The 24,178-nt window shown below is 51.0% G+C and overlaps 1 protein-coding gene and 2 long non-coding RNA genes across 4 annotated transcripts in view; all 3 read right to left on the bottom strand.

The window, feature by feature from the left end:
- LOC308462225 (polyunsaturated fatty acid lipoxygenase ALOX15B-like) overlaps positions 1-1,739 on the bottom strand; it is a 39,741-nt gene extending 38,002 nt beyond the window's left edge. For both annotated transcript variants that reach the window (XR_013979072.1, XM_080979731.1), the window contains exon 1: positions 1,310-1,739. Coding sequence is in view for 1 of the 2 variants with exons in the window: in XM_080979731.1 (XP_080835857.1) it covers positions 1,310-1,606 (297 nt within the window). In the remaining variant the exon portion in view is untranslated. The remainder of the gene's footprint in view (positions 1-1,309) is intronic.
- LOC308462432 overlaps positions 1-24,178 on the bottom strand; it is a 223,256-nt gene that overhangs the window by 40,951 nt on the left and 158,127 nt on the right. The gene's annotated exons all lie outside the window — the stretch shown is intronic.
- LOC308462426 lies at positions 6,525-19,070 on the bottom strand. Its single transcript, XR_013979145.1, has 3 exons — positions 18,699-19,070; positions 14,864-14,928; positions 6,525-6,795 (listed from the first exon to the last, which is right to left on the bottom strand). It is a non-coding gene; the product is annotated as an uncharacterized lncRNA (long non-coding RNA).

The raw sequence follows: 24,178 nt of genomic DNA, 5'->3' as shown, positions 1-24,178 counted from the left end.
GCAAGTTATGCAGTTCATGGACCATATCCAATGTCAGTTCCACGCAGGGTAGACCCCACTGGAATTCATGGTCATCGTGGCTAACTTAGGCCCATTGACTTTGATAGGTTTTATTTATCTATATTGGAGAAAATAGGTAAAGGTAAAGGGACCCCTGACCATTAGGTCCAGTCGTGGCTGACTCTGGGGTTGCGGCGCTCATCTCGGTTTACTGGCCCAGGGAGCCGGCGTACAGCTTCCGGGTCATGTGGCCAGCAGGACTAAGCCGCTTCTGGCGAACCAGAGCAGCGCAGGGAACGCTGTTTACCTTCCCGCTGGAGCAGTACCTATTTATCTACTTGCACTTTGACGTGCTTTCGAACTGCTAGGTTGGCAGGAGCAGGGACCGAGCAATGGGAGCTCACCCTGTCGCGGGGATTTGAACCGCCGACCTTCTGATCGGCAAGTCCTAGGCTCTGTGGTTTAACCCACAGCGCCACCCACATCCCTTATTGGAGAGAATATACATCCATTTAAAAATATCCCTCTCTTTCTCTTCTACTTAACAACATTCACACTAGTGGAAGAGGGTGCAAAAGGTTCCTACTGATTTGTGTGAAAATATCCGAGGAGAAGAAGGCTTGCAGAAAGTCCCTGATTTAATCCCCAGCCTCTCCAGGTAAGGCTGGGAGAGGTCCCATCTGAAATCTTAGAGAGTTGCTACCAGCCAGTGTAAACAATATTGACCTAAATGGACCACGGGTCTGGCTCAGTATAATTCAGCCTCCTAGGTCCCCATGTCTGAAGGCCACTGCCCTGAGTCCCAGTAACCACAAGCGAGGCCGGATCAATTTAGATTTAAAGGCCTTCAGCATTTTTGGGCAGACTCCTTGCATCTGAAACGCAAAATTAAGTAGCCACGCGGAGATCGTCCCCCCGTTTTTCACCCCAAAAACCTGACGTTCAGGACAAACCTTTCCGGCTGCTACGTGTATAGCGAAACGAGAGAGTTCTTTGGTCGAGTTTTCCGATCAGGATTCGAAAGCTAAACATTGCGAAATGTCGGACTCCAAAGGATACCCGGGTATTAATTTGAGCTCTCCTGCAAATTCGTTTTGGTCCCGGAGCTGTCATTTGTGGCTTATCATCAATCGCGCGTGAATTAAAAACTTAGAAGCAATTTGTTTTATTGTTGTTTGTTTAATCATAGCTGCTTAGCGATGAAAGCTCCCTTAAGGTCATCCGTAACACGTTTGCAAAAGGAGATGCTATTTGTTCTGGGAAGTTGGGGGACCACCCTCTCCCCGAACCGCCAAACCCCAGAGCTTACCGATCCCTTGGCACAACTGGTTCCGACCCGGTTCAGAAGTTGCTTGGCGCTCTCTCCGTTGGTCCCCACCAAGGTGATGGAAATGGAGTCAAAGGTCCCAGTCAGGAGACCTTGCCCGGTCGCCACTTTGACTTTGTAGACAACTGGTTCGGCCGGCTTGGAGGAGAAGATCCCCACTTGTTCCATCCTGCCCACGTTTGGACCCTCGGGAGATCGGGGCGAAGAGAAGCCGGAAAAAGCTTCGGGAAGAAGCCGGGAGCCTGGCTTATAAGTGTGGTGCGCAGGTGAGGCAAACATCTGCTCCAGGAACCGGCTCGTCTCCCTTTTGGCTGAGCTACGCCCAGGTGCCTCCGAGCGACAGGGCTCAGTCCAAGTCCTCCCACCCACTCTCGCTGCCTCGACTCACACAGGTAACCTCCTGCAGCACAGGCGATCACTTATATATATATGTACGTCCACACGCAGGCCTTCTCCTCCATCCTCCCGGCATACAAAGGTGAAAGCCAAGCTGCACCTGGAAATGGACCACCCATCTCTCCATCGTGGGTGGCGACCTCCCATCGCGGCAGGTGCATCTCAGCAGGGAGAGATGAGGGCGATGGCAGGACTGGAAGGCAGGGGGATGGAGCGAAGCAGGTGGGAAGATAGGCAGAGAGAAAGGGGGGGTTTTCACCGATGGAAATTAGACAAGTGTTCAGGACTATGTCCAGAGCCTTTTTCTAGCCCTATCAGGAGACCCCGGGGATCGAACCTGCGACCTTTTGCAGGTAAAGGAGGTGTTCTGTCCCCAAGCTGAAGCCCAGCTCCACAAACTCCTTCCAGAAAAATTGGAGGGGGCAGCAGTTTGGGGGATTCAGTGCCCCTCTCTCTTTACCTTGTTGCTAGCATTGCCAGGTCAGGAGCATCCCAGGCCCCAAATATAGGGACAGCCCTATTGGCAGTGCCACAGGGGCAGGTCTCCAGAGATGGAGGTTAATGGGAGTAAGTCCTTGAATTCCCATTGCCACCCCCTTTTTGGTATATTTATTGTTGTTGTTATTACAGAATATTTCAACTTGAACAAAATAAAATGGAAATAAAAAGCAAATGAAATATATAAATTCATAATGGAATAAAAAGTAAAAGGTATATTATATCATTATACAGTGGTACCTCGGGTTAAGAACTTAATTCGTTCCGGAGGTCCGTTCTTAACCTGAAACTGTTCTTAACCTGAAGCACCACTTTAGCTAATGGGGCCTCCTGCTGCCACCGCACCGCCGGAGCACGATTTCTGTTCTCATCCTGAAGCAAAGTTCTTAACCCGAGGTACTATTTCTGGGTTAGCGGAGTCTGTAAACTGAAGCGTCTGTAACCTGAGGTACCACTGTATATGCAAACAACTACAATTCCACATGTTTGTCTAGCACAGTGGTACCTCGGTTTATGAACTTAATCCATCCCAGAAGTCCGTTCTTAAACCGAAACCCTACTTAAACTGAGGCGTGCTTTCCCTAACAAGGCCTCCCGCCGCCAGTGCCCTTCCACCGCTCAGATTCCATTCGTAGACCGAGGTAAGGTTCATAAACCGGAACACTACTTCCGGTTTTGCAGAGTTCTTATACCGAATAGTTCGTAAACAGGGCTGTTCTTAACCCGAGGTACCACAGTACATCAATATATAAGTATTATTATTATCCAAATACATATATGCAGTGCTTTTTTTTCTCTTAAAAAAATGTTTAGGGCTACTCTCATTTTGACTCAAGAAAATCACCATTTTATAGTTCAAACTGGGGGGGGGGGGGGTAAATGGACAAAAGGCCGCCATCAGGGATAGCAACAGAACTGATGATTCACCATGCTAGAGAAGAAACTATTTTTTAAAAAAATTAGTTTCTTCTCCCGTTAGATTCACAAAATGTTTATGGGTATGCGTCCCCCTGCGTCCCTCCAGAACAAAGGCACTGCATATATGATTATTTATAACCTACTATATTTTTAGTAAACACACTTCCAAGCCCCCAATCACCAGACGTCAGGTGATTGACAGGTGAGCAGCCCTGCCCAGCGGCCAAAATTGGCCCACAAGGCTGGGTCCTCATAAACACCTTGACCCATGGCGTCCCAAAGTCTCCTCACCCCTGATATGAAAGGTGAGCTGCAAATGTAATAATAAATGAATGAATGCAAATTCATGGCAGGCACCAACTTTCAAATTCATCGTCCCAGGACAATGATGATGATGATCAATTCAATTTATATACTTGAATTTGATCATATTCTTTCATGGGGTGTGAGTCGAGGGGCCACAAAATTGAGAAGACCCATCATTTTGAGAAGACCCATTTGGGACCCATTTGAGAGGCTACTATATGTGGTGGCAATGTCAGGTTGTTAAAAAAAGCTTGGATAATGATATATAATGATTTGAAGAAAAGGCTTAAAATAACCTTTGTTAAAAAAACGGAAGACTTGACATTGGGTTCTACAGGATTGAATGTTTTCAAAGAGAAAAAAGAATCTTTCCCTGTATATGATAGCAGATGCTTGGCTAAGATCATCCCAGAATTTGAAAAAGAAGAAATATCTGCCAAAGAAGATAAAGGAGCTCGGTAAAGTAAATTAATGGACCATGCAGGAATAATCAATTAATTAGAAACCCAAGAAAATAAGCGGACAATAATTTGGAAAACGGAAATTTGTTCTTGCAGACTTTCAAAGCACGATGTTATACATTAGCAGGACTTTGAAAAACACTTGTAATACGATGAAGAATGTATAAAACTGGAAGGTATTGCAAATTGAAGAGATCACGGACGTGCATGATTAGATGTAAAACAAAAGAAGCAAGAAGGGGAGTGGAGGGGAGTCAAAGGATTCTAGAAATCCCATGTTTGGGAATTGTTATGGATTGTATACATAGTTGATCTAAGGATTAAAGGTAAAGGGATCCCTGACCATTAGGTCCAGTCGTGGCCGACTCTGGGGTTGTGGCGCTCATCTCGCTTTATTGGCCAAGGGAGCCGCCGTACAGCTTCCGGGTCATGTGGCCAGCATGACTAAGCCGCTTCTGGCGAACCAGAGCAGCGCACGGAAACGCCGTTTACCTTCCCGCCGGAGTGGTACCTATTGATCTACTTGCACTTTGACGTGCTTTCGAACTGCTAGGTTGGCAGAAGCAGGGACCGAGCAACGGGAGCTCACCCCATCGCAGGGATTCGAACTGCCGACCTTCTGATCGGCAAGTCCTAGGCTCTGTGCTTTAACCCACAGCGCCACCCGCGTCCCTGATCTAAGGATTAAGGTACGGTTATTTCTATGTTTTTTCTTATTATTGTTAAAATTAATAAAATAGCATTAAAAAAGAGAGAGAGAAAGGACCCATTTGGGGACACCAGATCCCGGCCTCATTCACAGCCCCAGACTACAAAAAAATTACCAAAGTTAGCTGCCCTGAGCCCAGTTTTTGAACCGGGAAGGGTGGGGTATAAATAAAAATTTGTTGTTGTTGTTGTTGCTGTTATTAAAATCCGTCCCTGTTCTGGGTGGCTGCTGTGAGGACAAGATGCTAAATTAGGTGAGAGCAGTTGGCCTCCTCTAACATTCCTGAAACATTAGGAGATTAGAAGGCAGGAGCAGTTACTCCCAGGGCACAGCCAAAATCCCCGTTCCCTCCTCCAGTGTCCCATTTATTCGTCCTGTTAACCCACAGCCACTATCCTCAGCCTTCCCCAGCCGCACGGCCTTATCATTTTCTGAGCCTGTCTCCCTCCACCTGCCACCAGCTTCCTCTGGAAAACCGGGAACTGACTAAACCAGGGCAGGGTGTTGAACCGCGGTGCAGATCTACTTAAATTTCCCTCGGGATGACTCAGTGGGTAACTTCCCATCGCAATCCAGGAGGAGTTCTGAGTCGTTTGCATATTTAGAATAGGGAAGGGATTTTGTCAGCTAGTCATCACATTGGCCAAGAGCTCTAAGTGATTGGGGATTTTTGTTATTGTCTCGAGAGATGTGAAGTATGCGGCTTGGCTTGCTTGTGTGAGTCGCCTCTGGAGCTATTCCGTGGCTGGGCTGATCTCCGAGGAGCCGAGCGTCCTTATTTGCATAGTTGTCAACTTTCCCCTTTTCTTGCGAAGAATCCTATTTGGAATAAGGGAATTTCCCTTAAAAAAGGAAAAAGTTGACAGCTATGCCTTATCTGACACAGGGCCGGATGAAGCCCTTAAAAGATTTTTCGGGCCCCCGCATATGTCTAATTCAAAACATAAACAACAATAAACCGTAAGATGAAGTTTTAGGGAAGCTTTTAATGTTTAATAGAATATTTTATTTTAATATTTTGTTGGAAGCCACCCAGAGTGGCTGGGGAAACCCAGCCAGATGGGCGGGGTATAAATAATTTATTATTATTATTATTATTATTATTATTATTATTATTATTATTATCTTTCAAAATGAAACAGATGGAAAACAATGATTATTTTTGGTTTATTTCTATTTGAGAAATTTTCTCCTAGTTTTTCTAATTGCAAAGTCTTTGATCAGGTCTCAAAACTCATCTTTCGCAACACATCGGCTTCTAAACTTAGAGATAAGGCATCCATCCAGCCTGCCTCGTTGCCTTGCTGTTCGGCTGGGATTTTTAATAGACTTCAGCTGAGAAAATGAACACTCAGCTGGGCAATTTGTGACCCTTAATGTTAAAAATCCAGCAACGGAAAATTTCTGCGGCGTCGCCCTTCCCTCGACACCCTAAGCACGGGCTTATTCTGCTTAACGTTTAATCTGACCGTTGTTTGTTGCTAGGATGAATCCGAAACGTTTGTACAAATAGCTCTGGCATATATTTGCTTTGAATAATTTTTATTTAAGTTTTAAACAACAAAGAAAGAAAAGAAAAACATACACAATACATATCGCAAAAAAAGAAAAGATAACAAGATAACAAGAACACACAAAAAAGAACACAATTCAACAATAAAAGACAAAAAACATAACAATTAAAAACAATATCTCTTTTCCATTTCCGTTTTTTTAGTTTGCTTATTTTCTGGACTTCCTCATACCTCCCTCTTTTGTATTCCAATCCAAATTGTTTGTCCAGCAATTTCTTTTCAACTTTTTTAATCCCAATCTTTAACTTTGATATAATATTGTAATATATGTCTTCAATTTCTTTAAACCTGATCTTTAATCTTAATATAATATAACATTAAAAATTTTCCCCTCTTAATTGTCAGATTTCCATTTCTTTAAACATCTTTAATCCTAATCTTAATCTTAGTCTATCATTAACTTTAACCTGTACAGCTGGAAACCGCTTATTTTCAGTCCAACATCACTCTAACATTCTTTGATTTTACAATGTTTCTGAAGATAGTCTTTGAATTTCTCCCAATCTTCCTCCACCGTCTCTTCTCCCTGGTCACGGATTCTGCCAGTCATTTCCGTCTCTGGCATATATTTGCTTGTTTAAATAATTAGTTCCTCTTCCACAAGACCTAGTGAGAGGCAACAACAATAAAGCCATTTGGTGATCAATATTTTTCCAAGTGTGGGTTGCACACTTTGAAACCTGCTGTGCCAGTGTAAGGGCAAGAGGCTGGTTTTGTTTCGCTTTTTAAAGAAAGCCGAGATCCTCAGAATATTGATTTCTATGCCACAAACTACATTATAGTGGTACCTTGGGTTACATACGCTTCAGGTTACAGACTCCGCTAACCCAGAAATATTACCTCGGGTTAAGAACTTTGCTTCAGGATGAGAACAGAAATGGTGCTCCGGCGGCGCGGAGGCAGCAGGAGGCCCCATTAGCTAAAGTTGTTCTTCAGGTTAAGAACAGTGTCAGGGGTTCAGGAGCAGAGGCAAGGGCAAGGGAGGAAACAGAGAGCGAGGGAGAGGAGGCAGAAGAAAAGATGAGTGATGACGACGACCCGAGATCTCCGAGTCTTTCCAGTGAATCAGAAGATTCACAGAAAGGAGCACCAGTGGCCAGGGCAAGGGGGGAGCCTAGGGGGACACCCCAGGAAGATAGAGCCAGAGGGGACTCAGAGGGGAGCAGTTGGAAATCGGGACCAGCGTCACCGCCAGAGAGCAGGGAAGAGGAAGGGCGCCAGGGATCAAGCGCTGGCAGCTCACAACAGGGGGGAGGGCACGAGTCAGGAGTGGCCACACCTCCATCGGGGAGCGAAGAAACGGTCAGACGGAAGGTGGAAGGTTGGGCGCGCGCGACAAGTTCAAATGCACAGGAAGGTGGCGCAGTAGGCAGCCCGGAAAGGGAGCCAGGTCCTAAAGCCCGCCGAAAGGAGGGAGAAGAGTCAGGGGGGTCAGCGTCAGCGTCAGAGGAATCCCGGAAGGAAGAGACCCCGGGGGGCAGAGGGACCCAGAGAAGAACAGTCAGGCGGAAAAGGTGGAGCAAGGCTAGGATATTAAGTTGGTGTACAAGGGGCGGAGACTCAGATGGAGCTTCGCCGATCTAACCATGAGACGTAGAGTTGCACGCAGCAGCTTGAGAATGGAAACTGTAAATCAATAAAGGCTTTTATTTAATGATCGCTGGCTAGCGTGATCCTCTGTGAGCTAGGATCTGGAAGCAGCTCAGACAGTAAGCTCCATCCCTAGATTGTGGGCATCTACGTCCTCGCGGAGAGGAGAGAAAGCGGGTGCCTACTAGCGAGCTCACGAACGGCAGACAACATGACGGCCGAACAGCAGATAGTGGAACTCAGAGAAGCAGTGACACGACTGAATGCCGAGGCTCTTGCATCCAGGAAGAGAGAGGAGGACGCAGCTGCCGCCTACAGGGATCTCCAGGTCAGGTTGGAAGTGCTTACGAAGCAAGGGCAACTGACACCCAAACCGGAGGGGATTGGGTTGGGGAGACGAACAGGCGGTCTGGTCTCTCACTTCGATGGGAATTTGCAACAGTACCCCAACTTTAGAGCAGATGTAATGTGTGCACTGCAACTGCTGAACAAAGACTTTAGAGATGAGCAAGAGAAGGTGGGATTCATCATGTCCCATTTGCATGGAGATGCTAAAGCATGGCTGCGCAATTTGTGGAGAGATAAGGATCCGGCGCTCCAAAATGCGGATGCCTTTATTAAAGCGATGGATGGGTGCTTTTTATCAAGCATTGACGTGGATCTTGCTCGGCAGGAGATACATGGACTGAAGCAAGGGAGGGCCAGCGTAAGGCAGTACCATGCCCGCTTTTTCGCTTTGGTCAGTGCCCTGGAATGGGACAGAGATTCGGCTCCTGTAAGAGACCTGTTTTGGGAGGGATTGTACGGCTCGGTTAAAGATGAAATTGCGAGGGGGGAGAGACCCCGGACCACGCAGGAGATCGTTCAGAGGGCGCTGGCGGTGGGGGTGCGGCTGGAAGGACGTCCGTGGAGCAGGGACGAAGGGCGTGGAGGGCGCGAACCAGCCAGGGGCTCCTCCTTCCTTCCCAGAGAAGCAGCGCGTGCACAATCCACGCCTCCGCCAGGAGGAGGAGCGGAACCTATGGAGGTTGGAGGTGCAAGGGCTCAGTCAGCAGCCAGAGCCCTAGCACCGGCAGCAGTGAAAGCGAAGCCTCCTAGAGGGAACAGGAAGTGTTACATCTGCGATGATCCACAGCATATGGCGAAAGAGTGTCCCCAGAGGCTCCACAAGCACACTGCAGCCTCAGCAATGGTAACTGCAGCAACGCAGCAAGGACAACCACAGCAGGGAAACGAAGGAGTCTGGTTGGAGGAAGAGGCACTGGGGCCCAGCCAGACGTGTCAGTGAAGCAGTCCCCAGAGATTTTACAGCCCATGGACCCCCTCCCGCCCAAACCGGTAGTGAAGCTCACCGCGTCGCTCCAGCTGCCCAATGGAATCACCATGGACGTGCCAATCACCATTGACTCCGGAAGCAATGCGGACTTTATAGGGCAGGACTTTGTCGACCGGCACGCTATACAGTTGCTGCCTGCCACGCTGCCCCTGCAGGTTGTCACGGTGGATGGCAGGGAGCTGCTAGGGGGGCAAGTGGTGAAGCAGACGCCACCAATGGTGATGCGACTTGGGAATCACAGGGAAATCATCAGCTTCAATGTCACTCAACTATCGGACACGCCCATTGTATTGGGCATGAGTTGGCTGGACAAGCACAGCCCGACGCTGGCTTGGTACCAGAGGCAGCTGACCTTCGGCTCTTCCTTTTGCGCTGAACACTGCATCGTGCCCAGGCAGGAAGGAGGGGAAGAGGAGTCACAGCTGCAGCTAGGCACGCTGCAAGCGGTTCCCCACAAGTACGCAGAATTTTTGGAGGTTTTCTGCGAGAAAGAGGCAGACAGGCTACCCCCCCACAGACCATATGACTGCAAAATTGACCTGCTGCCGGGGGCGGCGCTGCCCAAAGGGAAGCTGTATTCCATGTCTGAGGACGAACTGCAGGAACTCAAAGAGTTCATAGATCATAATTTGGAGCGCGGTTTCATCCGAGAGTCCAAGGCAGCGGGGGGCAGTCCGGTATTCTTTGTTAAGAAGCGGGACACGCCCCAAAAAAGACTTGTAGTGGACTTTCGCATCTTGAACAGTGTGACCAAGCCATCGGACTTCCCCATGCCCCGAATCGACGACCTCCTCGCAAAGGTACGGAAGGGCAGAGTGTTCACCAAGTTGGACCTGCGAGGGGCATACAACCTCATTCGCATGCGGGAGGGAGATGAGTGGAAGACAGCCATGTTCACGCCCCTGGGCACCTACGAATATAGAGTTATGCCTTTTGGATTGCAAAATGGCTCCCACGTTTTTCAAGCTTTCATGCATCACGTGTTGGCGGGGCTCCTCTACAAGACGTGCGTCTGTTTCTTGGATGACATCCTGATCTTTTCGGAATCGCAGCAGGAGCATGACAGACACGTCAAGGAAGTGCTGAGCAGGCTACAGCAACATAGGCTTTACGCCAAGCTGGAGAAGTGCCAATTCGACGTGACCGAGGTGGATTTCCTGGGCTACAAGTTGTCTGATAAAGGGCTCGCCATGGACAGCGCCAAGGTCCGAGCAGTGTTGGATTGGAAAAGCCCACGCAACCGGAAGGAGGTCCAACGGTTTGTCGGCTTCGCGAACTTCTATCGCAAGTTTATCAAAGGCTTTGCGATGCAGACAGCGGCCATCACGGACACGCTCAGCTCCAAGAAAAAGAAGTTCATCTGGACAGAGCAGGCGGAGCAGTCCTTTCAGGCACTCAAGCGTCTCTTCGCGTCGGAAGAGCAGCTGCTTCATGTCAACCCCAGCAGGCCGATGAGGGTGGAGACAGACGCTTCGGACAGAGCCGTGGGAGCAGTCCTGCTGCAGAAAGACCCGCAGGGGGTTTGGAGGCCGGGAGCGTTTTACTCAAGGAAGCTCAGCAAGTCCGAACAGAACTACACCATCTGGGACAGGGAGTTGCTGGCCATTCATGCAGCGTTCAAAGCGTGGAGGCACTTCCTGATCGGCGCCAAGCACACGGTGCAGGTCTGCACGGACCACAAGAATCTAGAGCACTGGCGCACGGCACAGTTCCTGAACCAGAGGCAGATACGTTGGGCTGAGTTCTTTGCGAATTTCGACTTCCGAATAGAGTATGTCCCGGGGGACACCAACATCATGGCGGATGCTCTCTCCCGTAAGCCACAGTATCTGGAGGAGGCAACGCCAGCGGCCGCCATGCACATCTTCGCACCGACAGTGTGGGCGTGCGCGGCGGCAACAGTTGACCTGGATGCGGTGCGACGAGCGTTGCAGGATGACTCCTTCGCGCAAGCAAAGATGGCAGAGGTGCACAGGGGCACGGCAGCGACCGACGAGTTCCAGCTGCGAGATGGTTTGCTCATCCGTAAAGGGGCCATCTACGTGCCAGGAGACGAACTTCGCGCCAAGGTACTGCAGCAGCTGCACGACGCGCCCACTGCCGGGCACTTTGGCAAGGAGAAGACGGTGGAATTAGTAGCCAGAGACTTCTGGTGGCCCGGAATGAGAGGGGAAGTCGCGGACTACGTGGCGAGGTGTGACACCTGCCAGAGGTCCAAACCAGTGCACAGACCGCCGGCCGGACTGCTGGAACCGCTGCAAACTCCGTTCGAGCCATGGGAGAGAGTGGCCCTGGACTTTGTCACGGATCTGCCCAGCTCGAGGGGCAAGACGGCTGTGCTGGTGGTGGTGGATTTGTTCTCCAAGATGGCACATTTCATTCCGTGTGCGAAGGTGGCCACGGCGGAACAAACCGCCAAACTGTTCATAAACCACGTGTTCAAGGTTCACGGTCTGCCGCGGTCTATTCTGTCCGACCGAGGGCGACAGTTCATCTCAAACTTCTGGCAGAGGCTGATGGGCTTCCTGAACGTCAAGATCAACCTGGCGTCGGCTAGACACCCGCAGACCAACGGGCAAGCGGAGCGGGTCAATGCCATCATGCAGCAGTACCTGAGATGTTATGCGAATCAACAGCCTGCGACGTGGGTGGATTACCTGCCTCTCGCCGAGTTCGCCTACAACAACACGAAGCACGTGTCCACGGGGGTCACGCCGTTCTTCGCCAACAACGGGAGGCACCCTAGAACCTTCCCGGGACTGGAAAGAATGGGGGAGGGGGAGCCGCAGACAGCAGATGCGTTCGCGTCGGAGTTGCAGGAGGTCCACGATCAGCTGCGGCGGCACCTGGAGCTGGCTAAACACGCATACAAGGTACAAGCGGACAAACACAGAAGGGTTGGCGAAGAGATCCATGTGGGAGACTGGGTCTGGTTAGCAGCCCACGCAGTGCCGGCCAGGTCGTTGGCGAAGAAGAAACTAGGGCATAAACAACTGGGGCCCTACCAAGTCGACGAACAGGTCAACCCGGTGGCTTTCAGGCTGGCTCTTCCGGAGGGTTCCAGAATGCATCCGGTGTTCCACAGATCGGTGCTCACTCCCTACAAGGCACCTCACAGGTTTCAGGAACCAGGAACGGCACCGGGTCCGCTCCGAGAGAGAACCGGGCAAGGGGGAGTGGCACAGGAGGAGCGCATCAACGAAGTCACGGAGATTTTGGACTCCAGATGGGGGGAAGAGGGGGTAGAATACCTTCTCGCCAAGGAGGGCACCCCGGCCAGTGCCAACAGCTGGGTGCCGGGCTACGCTTTAGACGAACCTCTGCTCAAAGAAGAGTTTCATGCCCTCTTCCCACATAGGCCAATGCCAGCAGACTTTTTCGACGACTGGCTTTTCACGCCCACGCTTTCAGCCAGCACGTTCCGGGGGTTCGACTCGGACGAGGAACCGACACGAGACGCCCGTTCCCCAGAGGGGTCACCCTCGGGATCTGCTTCAGAACCCTCGTATTGGTGGGATGATCGACCAGAGGAGCAGTTCCGCAGAAGGTGGCTGGAGGGTCCAGGACGAGCAACGTCTCCAGAAGGCAACGAGGGAGAGACGGACATGGACGTTTTCGGGGACGACCCGGGTTTCGAGCACGGCGGCACAGAGATGGAAGCGGAGGTGACCGTCGTCAACGAGAGCAGGGAGGAAGAACCGGAAGACTTCGGATGGCGGCCCGCCACGGGAAGCGAACTGTATCCGACGTTCGTCCCCCTGACACGGCAGCACCCAGATCCCGCACCGGAAGGAGGGGAGGGGGGAAGAGGGGGCTTCGAGGGGGGGATGGATGTCAGGGGTTCAGGAGCAGAGGCAAGGGCAAGGGAGGAAACAGAGAGCGAGGGAGAGGAGGCAGAAGAAAAGATGAGTGATGACGACGACCCGAGATCTCCGAGTCTTTCCAGTGAATCAGAAGATTCACAGAAAGGAGCACCAGTGGCCAGGGCAAGGGGGGAGCCTAGGGGGACACCCCAGGAAGATAGAACCAGAGGGGACTCAGAGGGGAGCAGTTGGAAATCGGGACCAGCGTCACCGCCAGAGAGCAGGGAAGAGGAAGGGCGCCAGGGATCAAGCGCTGGCAGCTCACAACAGGGGGGAGGGCACGAGTCAGGAGTGGCCACACCTCCATCGGGGAGCGAAGAAACGGTCAGACGGAAGGTGGAAGGTTGGGCGCGCGCGACAAGTTCAAATGCACAGGAAGGTGGCGCAGTAGGCAGCCCGGAAAGGGAGCCAGGTCCTAAAGCCCGCCGAAAGGAGGGAGAAGAGTCAGGGGGGTCAGCGTCAGCGTCAGAGGAATCCCGGAAGGAAGAGACCCCGGGGGGCAGAGGGACCCAGAGAAGAACAGTCAGGCGGAAAAGGTGGAGCAAGGCTAGGATATTAAGTTGGTGTACAAGGGGCGGAGACTCAGATGGAGCTTCGCCGATCTAACCATGAGACGTAGAGTTGCACGCAGCAGCTTGAGAATGGAAACTGTAAATCAATAAAGGCTTTTATTTAATGATCGCTGGCTAGCGTGATCCTCTGTGAGCTAGGATCTGGAAGCAGCTCTGACAAACAGTTTCAGGTTAAGAACGGACCTCCAGAACGAATTAAGTACTTAACCTGAGGTACCACTGTATGTGGAAATGTGGTCTAATTTCATGTGGTCCGTAGATTGAGTTCAAAAACTCCTTGTGAGTGACCCGTTCCTGAGCATTGTATTTCTTCTCTGGGCTAAGAGGGGAGTGGGGTGGCACTGCCAACTTTTGGACCTTGTCTCGTTCACAGCTGGTTTGGACCCATCAGGAGTGGCAACATGGCCCTTTGACTGTGGGTGCCCGGATTCATGGGTGCCATGAAGCATGAATGACCCCGGCACCGAAATTTCTGGGTACCCAGCCACTTCACGGGGAAATCTGTGGGCGCTCGGGCACCCAGGGCCGCAGGGAGTTGGCACCTATGGGGTCCACCCACTCTGTAGGGAGTTGCCCAGTAGGGAATGCAGATAAAAGGTTGTGCACGCCTCAATGAAGGGACGCGGGTGGCGCTGTGGTCTAAACCACAGAGCCTCTTGGGCTTGCCGATCAGAAGGTCGGCGGTTCGAATCCCCGCAACAGGGTGAGCTGCCGTTGCTTGGTCCCTGCTCCTGCCAACCTAGCAGTTCGAAAGCACGTCAAAGTGCAAGTAGATAAATAGGTACTGGCTCTGGTTGTTGCTTCGTGGGCTAAAGGTTAAGTCCAGAGGGAGGTATGAGGGACTGGACGAAAAAGATGCTTTCGGTGGAAACTGGGAGGTGGCTGCAGTAGATCTGCCAGATAGCCCCTCTGCGTCATGTGGGCCAGAGGTTATCAGCGAGGGGTGAAGAAATAGAAGGGGCTGCGGGTGGGGCTGTGGGTTAAACCACTGAGCCTCTTGGGCTTGCCGATTGGAAGGTCGGCGGTTCAAATCCCCGCAACGGGGTGAGCTTCCATTGCTCGGTCCCTGCTCCTGCCAACCTAGCAGTTCGAAAGCACATCAAAGTGCAAGTAGATAAATAGGTACCACTCCGGCAGGAAGGTAAACGGCGTTTCCATGCGCTGCTCTGGTTCGCCAGAAGCGGCTTAGTCATGCTGGACACATGACCCGGAAGCTGTATGCCGGCTCCCTCAGCCAATAAAGCGAGATGAGTGCTGCAACCCCAGAGTCAGCCACGACTGGACCTAATGGTCAGGGGTCCCTTTACCCTTACCTTAGCCAAGATGGCTCTGTGCTGCCTCCTCAGCTGGAGGCTTCAATGCTCCTGACTGCCAGTTGCTGGAAACCACAGGAAGAGAGAGGGCTCTTGAACTCGGATCCCGCTTGCGGGTTTCCAATAATAATAATAATAATAATAATAATAATAATAATAATTATTATTATCAGAGCGGCTATCCACAATAAAAGTAACACAGCATTCTAAAATCAATTCATTTTAAAATCAGTTCAAAATCAAATTAATGGCAACCGTTGGGCTAGAGTTCTGTGAGGATTACCGAAGGAGGGAGTCAGGCTGTGCCCTGGCCAAAGGCCTGGTGGAACAGCTCCATCTTGCAGGCCCTGCGGAAAGATGTCAAGTCCCGCAGGGCCCTAGTTTCTTGGGGCAGAGCATTCCACCAGATCGGGGCCACGGCCGAAAAAGCCCTGGCTCTGGTTGAGGCCAGCCTAACAAGCGTCTGATTGGCCACATCGGGAACAGAATGCTGGACCAGGTGGGCAGCCAGCCAGATCCAGCAATCCCTTCTTATGTTTTTAGCAGTAGAGTGAATGTGCTGGCCTAGCGTCAATGAGCGGGGAGTTCCAAAGTCCAGCGCTGCCACATTGAAAGTCCCATCTCTTGCAAGAGTGGAACAAACACTATGCACTACTTGTAGAGGTGTCAGTTCTATAGATCTAAATGTCCGAGTGGGCGCAGATCGGGTGAAGCCCATAATGGGTTTTCCCCGATCCACTGGTTTGGCTGCATGCATAAGTCTATGGCAGGAGTTTCTCACTAGTATGGTTCCCCTGGGAAATCCAATTTAACGCACCTTCTGAGCCTTAATGCTATGTTCTCATGACTCATCATGTTTGTGAAGTACACAAACTCTTTTGAATTTAAATTCCATGCTACCGGGGTGGTGAAGTGTTGCGAGTGTGGCCTAGTCGTGTGCCCCACGAGCCTCAGGTCTTTGATCCTAGCTCTTAGATCTCCGCTTTCTTCAAACAAAAATTATAATTTTTATTGCTTTGCTCCTATGGTGGTTTCCCCTCTGACCGTTGCCCTGAATTTGCACCTATGGATTTACATTAGCAGCTGTTCATTTTTGTGCAAATTGGGATGGTGCCCAGGGGCTTTTGGGTATAAGGGAGGATAAAAGAAAGTATTTCTTTGCACAGTTCAACTACGGAACTCATTGCCACAGGGGCCAAGGATGGCCACCAACATGGCTTTAGGATCGGACAGATTCATGGAGAAGGAGAGCGCTGTCGATGAGTTGAGACTGACCCAGAAACTCCAGCGGGTGCAGAATGCCGCGGCGAGACTCCTTACGGGGTCTTTACTGCGAGATCACATTCACCCGGTGCTATACCAGCTGCACTGGCTCCCGGTGGAGTACAGGGTCAGGTTGAAGGTGCTGGTTTTAACCTTCAAAGCCCTATATGGCCTAGGACCCTCGTACCTACGGGACCGCCTCTCCTGGTATGCCCCACAGAGGAACTTACGGTCTTCAAACAAAAACATCCTGAAGGTCCCAGGCCACAGAGAGGTTAGGCTGGCCTCAACCAGAGCCAGGGCTTTTTCGGCTGTGGCCCCGATCTGGTGGAACGCTCTGTCACAAGAGACTAGGGCCCTGCGGGACTAGACATCTTTCCACAGGGCCTGCAAGACGGAGCTGTTCTGCCAGGCCTTTGGTCAGGGCGCAGCCTGACTCCCTCCTTTGGCAATCTTCACAGAACTTAGGCTAATGGTTGCCATCAATTTGAGTTGAATTAATTTTATAATGAAATGATTTTAGAATGTTGTACTATTTTATTGTTGTTAGCTGCCCCGTGCCCGGCTTCGGCTGGGGAGGGCGGGATATAAATAATAATAATAATAATTATTATTATTATTATTATTATTATTATTATTATTATCTCTAGCCAGGACAGTTGTGCTCTCTGCCACCAGACAAACTGATTTGCCTCTGTGCTGAATGATCTGCTGGAGGAGAGTGCGGTATTATGACTACTCTGATTAAATATAATTGAGGATATAGGGCCTGAAAAGTCTTCTCAAAATGAGGAAATAACCACAAATAGTCCAGAATATCCGGTGAGGCCAGGTTGGCAAAAGCTGCTTGCCTCTGTTTACCCTCTGCTCGCCTGACCACCTGTGAGAAGCCAGATTGAGTCAGACCACTGCTCCACCTAGCATAGCTGTCAACTTACAGATTTGAAAATAAGGGAGCAGCAGCCTCAAAAATAAGGGACCAGCAGCCTTGAAAATAAGGGACCAGCAGCCTCGAAAATAAGGGAGCAGCAGCCTCGAAAATAAGGGACCAGCACCCAAAATAAGGGATTTTAGTCAACCAGCTGAAATACAAAGTTAAAAGGGACCAGATTATTTTGGAGAGCAGCGCCGGTTTTTAGCCCTTCTTTTCCAGAGGTTGCTGCTCAAGACACCAGCTGATGAAACACTGCAATTAAATAACTACAAGCAGCAACCACTTTTCGCGCAAAACGAAGTCCAAGCTACGAAGATGCTGCTGCAGTTCTGTATCTTTTCTCTCGTGCTCCATCTGCAGCTCTCAGTTCCATCAGGCGGGGCAGGAGGAAGGGGGGGGATAGTGCCCAAAGTAAACCCGCAGATCAGACCATCTATGCTAGTCTACCACTACAAATCTATGGGAGAAGTGCTTGCAGTCCTTCCTCCGCTTTCCCCCTCGATGGTTAGCCCTCGGAACAACTGCCCGCGCCTCCTCATCCTCCTCCGCCTCCTCTCTCTGAACTGCTTTCTCTATGGTTGCCCTCGCTCTCCTCTCAAGGCTCCTCAGCAATTCATAGGCCATGCCAGGCTGCCCATCTCATCTGGGTCCTTCAGTGGCACAGCTGCAGTACGGCCTAGCGGGAGCGGCGGCGACGGGCAGAGGGGAGGCCCCAGGCAAAGACGCTCAGTTTGGCGGCCGCAAGGAGGATGATGGCGGAAGGGCCCGAGGCTCCCGCCAGTCCCAGCGGGGAGGGGCTCCCAGGGACCGAGGCTGGTGAAAGGAGGCCGGAGGGGGGCGGGCTGGGCAGCCAAGCAACACAGTTGGAGCCTCCCTCCTCCCTGGCCAGCAGGGAGGGAGGGGGAGGAGCTGCTTTCTTTGAAACCCGGGAAATTTAAGGGACATCATCAATAAGGGACAGCAGCGGGACACAGCGCTGGGATAAGGGACTTTCCCGCCAGATAAGGTACAGTTGACAGCTATGATTTTGGATGCTATTCAACTCAGTACATAACCCCTACGTTTCCGAAGCTGGTGCAAAGGGGAGCAGATTCGGCGCAAGACATTCTGAGGTCCAGCGCCGAGGGCCTTCTGGCGGTTCCCTCGTTGCGAGAAGCAAAGCTACAGAGAAGCAGGCAGAGGGCCTTCTCAGTAATGGCGCCCGTCTTGTGGAACACCCTCCCACCAGATGTCAAAGCGATAAACAACTACCTGACATTCAGAAGACATCTTAAGGCAGCCCTGTTCTGGGAAGTTTTTAATGTGTGACATTTTAGTGTATTTTTGGTCTCTGTGGAAGCCGCCCAGAGTGGCTGGGGAGACCCAGCCAGATGGGCGGGGTACAAATAAATTATTATTATTATTATTATTAGTCCCGAGGAAGTAGGTCGTTCAATTCGTGGCCTTTAACCTGCGGATGTTCGGCTCGGAAAAAGAGACGTTGTCTGGTTGCACCAACGTAGTTCGGATCCCATCCGACGCAACCCTGGGGCCACAGAGGCTCCTCTTGCTCAGTTCCTTCCCCACCCAGGGACACGTGAAACGCGGCTGCCTCCAGGCATTTCTTCACACTCCAGCTGCCCAAGCAGCGTGACTCACCGGCCCAGCAGATGGAGAACAAGAGCGTGACACAGCAGAAAAGCAGCAACTTGCTGCCCTCCAGATGCTGGATGGGAGTCATACTCAAAACATCTGGAAGGTGCACCAGCTTTGCTGAGGTCTGCTGGATCTCACGTGGACTTCTCTGCTGTCCTTGGCGCTGCATTTTGGGTCAGGCAAAGCCACTTCCGCCCTACGGAGGAGGTGGGGTTGCGGGCTTCGCGGCCCCACCACGCCCGCGGTGGCCGGAACCCAGGCCGCGTCACCTCCTGGCCAGCCAATCGGCTGGCTCTGGGGGTGTGGCCTGCCTTATTTAAAGCGGGACGCAGCCGGGATCTCCCTCTTTGCCGCCTGCCAGCTGTTCCTGCTTTTCCCGCCCTATAAAGTTTTCGTTCCTTGACCTTGCTATGGACCTCGGTTGGTCGCCGTTGAGGTTGGCCTGTTAGGAATTTTTCCACTTGGCAAATTGGCCACTTGGTTTTCGGGACACGGGTGGCGCTGTGGGTTAAACCACTGAGCCTAGGACTTGCCGATCAGAAGGTCGGTGGTTTGAATCCCCACGACCGGGTGAGCTCCCGTTGCTCGGTCCCTGCTCCTGCCAACCTAGCAGTTCAAAGGCACGTCAAAAGTGCAAGTAGATAAATAGGTACTGCTCCGGCGGGAAGGTAAACGGCATTTCCGTGAGCTGCTCTGGTTCACCAGAAGCGGCTTAGTCATTCTGGCCACATGACCCGGAAACTGTACGCCGGCTCCCTCGGCCAGTAAAGCGAGATGAGCGCCGCAACCCCAGAGTCGGCCACGACTCAACCTAATGGTCAGGGGTCCCTTTACCTTTACCTTTACTTGGTTTTCGCCTGCCTCGTAGCAAATTGTCACAACTTTCTGGGTATTGGCGGTTAGGCATTGGTATTGTTCTGTAGATGGAAGAGGGGAGGTAGCGCCATCACCCGCCCCACATATTGAAGGGTAGTCCGATAAAGGATTCCGTGGGGCATGGCCCTGTCCAAAGCTTGGGGAGGTGGGGGCCTAAGGCACGCCCCCTATCGGTGACCCCGGGGGAGTTCCTAGTTGATGTGCATCAACAGGACTCCCCCTACTGGTGGTTAACCCTTCCTGGACTTCAAGCGGATGGGCTGAAGTCGGATATGGTTGGTTAGGACCAATGCCTAAGCCAATACCACTCATCACCTGTAACCAATAAAGTTGTGGCCTTATTTAGCCCATTAACCTTAATAATTGTGGCATGTGTCATTATTTCCACTGGGGGGGGGGCGGGAACTCGCCACGCAACCCAGAGGTTTGCTCACAAGTGCCAGCTTCAGGCTCTCTGCTCCGCTATCTCCCTGACGCCTGGAACAAATATTACTAATATTTCATCGACACCTGTTGCAAAGCTGACCATAATGGCTAGGGGTCCATTAAGCCTCAGGTGCTATTGCTGCTTCATTGGTGGGGGAAAACTATACTGTCTGTTCCCTTTTAACACATATGATCTTCAGATCCCATAGCTGCAGCTCTGCCTCTAGAGTTGGAGGCAGCAAAGCTTTTGAATATCAGTTGCTGGGAAACCAGAGGAGGAGAGGGGGGTCTTGAGTTCGAATCCTGATTGCAGGTTTCCCCACAGGCATCTGGTAGGGCACTGTGAGAACAGGATGCTGGACTAGATGGGCCATTGGCCTGATCCTGCAGGCTCTTATATTATGTTCCTATATTTGAAAGCCGGTGGTTTGAAAAATCACTGTGGATGAGACACATTCACCACGGACTATAAGCTCTTGTTTGTTTGGGAGGAGAAGACAATAGAATCCAGCTACCTTGGGTTTCCAAAGAACATTGTGAAATGGAAACAAAGGTGTTGTTTGGAAATACCGGAACGTGCAAGAGGAACATGACACAGAAGGAGCCTGGCAAAGTCAAACCCAACCTGGAATTCCAGATGTTCATAGAACTCCACTGAAGAGCATCGAGAACATTTTTTGTACCGCTCAGGTGGGAAGGTAAACGGCGTTTCCGTGAGCTGCTCTGGTTTCGCCAGAAGTGGCTTAGTCATGCTGGCCACATGACCCGGAAAAACTGTCTGCGGACAAACGTCGGCTCCCTCGGCCAGTAAAGCGAGATGAGCACCGCAACCCCAGAGTCGTTCGCGACTGGACTTAACTGTCAGGGGTCCTTTACCTTTTTATATATAGGGTGCCTACATCCTGCATGGACTGGTTGCATGGCAACATGGGCAAATGGCTTTAGATACCTATGAGGTCCATAAATGACCATACAGTGGTACCTCGGGTTAAGTACCGTATTTTTTGCACCATAACACTCACTTTTTTCCTCCTAGAAAGTAAGGGGAAATGTCTGTGCGTGTTATGGAGGAAATGCCTACAGGTGGCATGCCTACGGATTTTCCTCCTCTAAAAACTACGTGCGTGTTATGGTCGGGTGCGTGTTATAGAGCGAAAAATACGGTACTTAATTCGTTCCGGAGGTCCGTTCTTAACCTGAAACTGTTCTTATCCTGAAGCACCACTTTAGCTAATGGGGCCTCCTGCTGCCACCGCACCGCCGGAGCACGATTTCTGTTCTCATCCTGAAGCAAAGTTCTTAACCCGAGGTACTATTTCTGGGTTAGCGGAGTCTGTAACCTGAAGCGTCTGTAACCTGAAGCATATGTAACCGGAGGTACCACTGTATAGCATATATTCAACCCAAAAAGCAGCAACAATTTGTTGTTGACAAAGGACAGCTGGACATACAAAGGGCCCCATTATCTTCAGTAGCTGAGGGCCTCATCAAACCTAAATCCGGCCCTGGCAGTCCACCATCGTTCCTCCTTCCTTCAAGTCCCAGCTTGAACCCCACTTTGCTTAGCAATCGCCTCGCCATCTTAATCTCTTGCTGAAAGAACACTTAAACCACAGCTTTCTGTGTTTGCACATATCTGCCCTTTGCTGAACAGGCTTCTTCTTATCTCGATCGCACCTTAAATCCGTTCCAGTTTATTTATTGAAGTCCACTGAAATTTCCAAAGCTGGCATGCGCTGCTCTTCCCTGCCCCCAGGAGAAACTCCTCCCTCGCACTTTCTCATGGTGATCAAGTGTCTCTGAGAGACCTGCTGTGACTGGATCTCTCAGCTAATTTTCCTCCTGGAAAGGCAGTCGCCTAAATGTGCTAGTTCCTGCAGAGTGTTTTATTTTTATGCCCGTCTTCATTTGATCCCCCACAACAACCCTGTGAGGTAGGACAGACAGAGAGTGACGCTCTTCCCTGAAGCTTTTCCTTCCTCCGCCACTTCCTTCTCTTGTCCCCTCACCCCAATATCTCTCTCCCTCTTCCTCCTTGCCCAGTGAACTTGTAAGGCGCTGGAGACTTCCCCAATGGGGAGAATGGGGCTTCTGCCCCACCAGCCTCAGCCTGCCCCCAGCTGCCTGCCTTGTTGTTGTTTAGTCGTTTAGTCGTGTCCGACTCTTCGTGGCCCCTGGACCAGAGCACGCCAGGCACTCCTGTCTTCCACTGCCTCCTGCAGTTTGGTCAAACTCATGTTCGTAGCTTCGAGAACGCTATCCAACCATCTCGTCCTCCATCATCCCCTTCTCCTTGGGCCCTCCATCTTTCCCAACATCAGGGTCTTTTCCAGGGAGTCGTCTCTTCTCATGAGGTGGCCAAAGTCTTGGAGCCTCAGCTTCAGGATCTGTCCTTCCAGTGAGCACTCAGGGCTGATTTCCTTCAGAATGGAGAGGTTTGATCTTCTTGCAGTCCATGGGACTCTCCAGAGTCTCCTCCAGCACCAGAATTCAAAAGCATCCATTCTCCAGCGATCAGCCTTCTTTATGGTCCAGCTCTCACTTCCATACATCACTACTGGGAAAACCACAGCTTTAACTATACGGACCTTTGTTGGCAAGGTGATGTCTCTACTTTGCTTCAGGATGAGAACAGAAATCGTGCTCCGGCGGCGCGGTGGCAGCAGGAGGCCCCATTAGCTAAAGTGGTGCTTCAGGTTAAGAACAGGTTAAGCTGCCTGCCTAACCTTACCTATATGCACCCCAATGATCACCTACCTGCCTGCTCCCTCCTCCTTAATAAATAATAATAAAATTTTATTTACATCCCGCCCTCCCCAGCCGAAGCCGGGCTCAGAGCGGCCAATAACAGTAAAAGTAATACAGCCTCAATGATGCTGCCCTTGCATAACTCAAGAAGGGATGAGGATTCGGGACAAAACTAGCAGTCGGTTGTCTCTGCCTGCCGTCAGCCGTGGTTGGTCTTGTCATTGGCTCTGGCTCCACCCAGTGTTGGTCTCCTGCCTTTGCACCCTGCTAGAGACAGTGTGGTGTAGTGGTTAGAGGCTTCCTCAAACTCGGCCCTCCAGATGCTTTGAGACTACAGTTCCCATCATCCCTGACCACTGGTCCTGCTAGCTAGGGATCATGGAGTTGTAGGCCGAAAACATCTGGAGGGCTGAGGCTGAGGAAGCCTGGGTTAGAGTGTTCAACTTCTTCTTCTTTGACAATAACTCGTAGCCGAGTAAGATTGTCTTCCATAAACACGGTTTTAACAATGAGTCCATAAGTGACTGTGGAGGCCAATTCTGGACCCACACGTCCTTCCACAGTGGGGACATAGGTTTCTGGGCGGGAGTTGATCATGGTGTGGATTTGCCAAGCGTGCCTTCCTCTTAGCACATTTCTTCCTTGCGTCCTGAGTTCGAGTGTCTTCAAAGCCCAGGACACCTTTGGTCAAGGCTGTTCTCAACTGGAGCGCTCGGAGGCCAGTGTTTCCCAGTTGTCGGTGTTTATGCTATTTTTTTTTAGGTTTGGCTTGAGACAGTCTTTAAACCTCTTATGTTGACCATTACGTTTAACATTTTAAAGTTGGGAATAGAGTACAGTGGTGCCTCGGGTTAAGAACTTAATTCGTTCTGGAGGTCCGTTCTTAACCTGAAGCACCACTTTAGCTAATGGGGCCTCCTGCTGCTGCCATGCCGCCGGAGCACGATTTCTGTTCTCATCCTGAAGCAAAGTTCTTAGCCCGAGGTACTATTTCTGGGTTAGCAGAGTCTGTAACCTGAAGTGTCTGTAACCCGAGGTACCACTGTAGTTGCTTTGCAACACAATAATGAGGCATCCACACAACATGACCAGTCCAGCGAAGTTGATGTTGAAGAATCATCGCTTCGACGCTGGTGATCTTTGCTTCTTCCAGTACACTGGCATTTGTTCGCCTGTCTTCCCAAGTGATGTGTAAATATTTTCAGAGACGCCGTTGATGGAATCGCCCTGCTTGCCTGCTCCCTCCTCCTTAGGCTCAGTGATGCCGCCATTGCATAACTCAACAAGGGATGAGGATGCGGGACAAAACTAGCAGTCGGTTGGCTCTGCTGCCATCGGCCATGGTTGGTCTTGTCATTGGCTCTGGCTCCACCTAGTGTTGATCTCCTTCCTTTGCACCCCACTAGAGACAGTGTGGTGTAGTGGTTAGAGCG

This window comes from Podarcis pityusensis (genome assembly GCF_964106645.2).
Source record: "Podarcis pityusensis genome assembly, chromosome: 13".
Lineage (NCBI taxonomy): Eukaryota > Metazoa > Chordata > Lepidosauria > Squamata > Lacertidae > Podarcis > Podarcis pityusensis.
The sequence above is the reverse complement of the archived record's forward strand: the minus strand, read 5'-3'. Positions and strand labels throughout refer to the sequence as shown.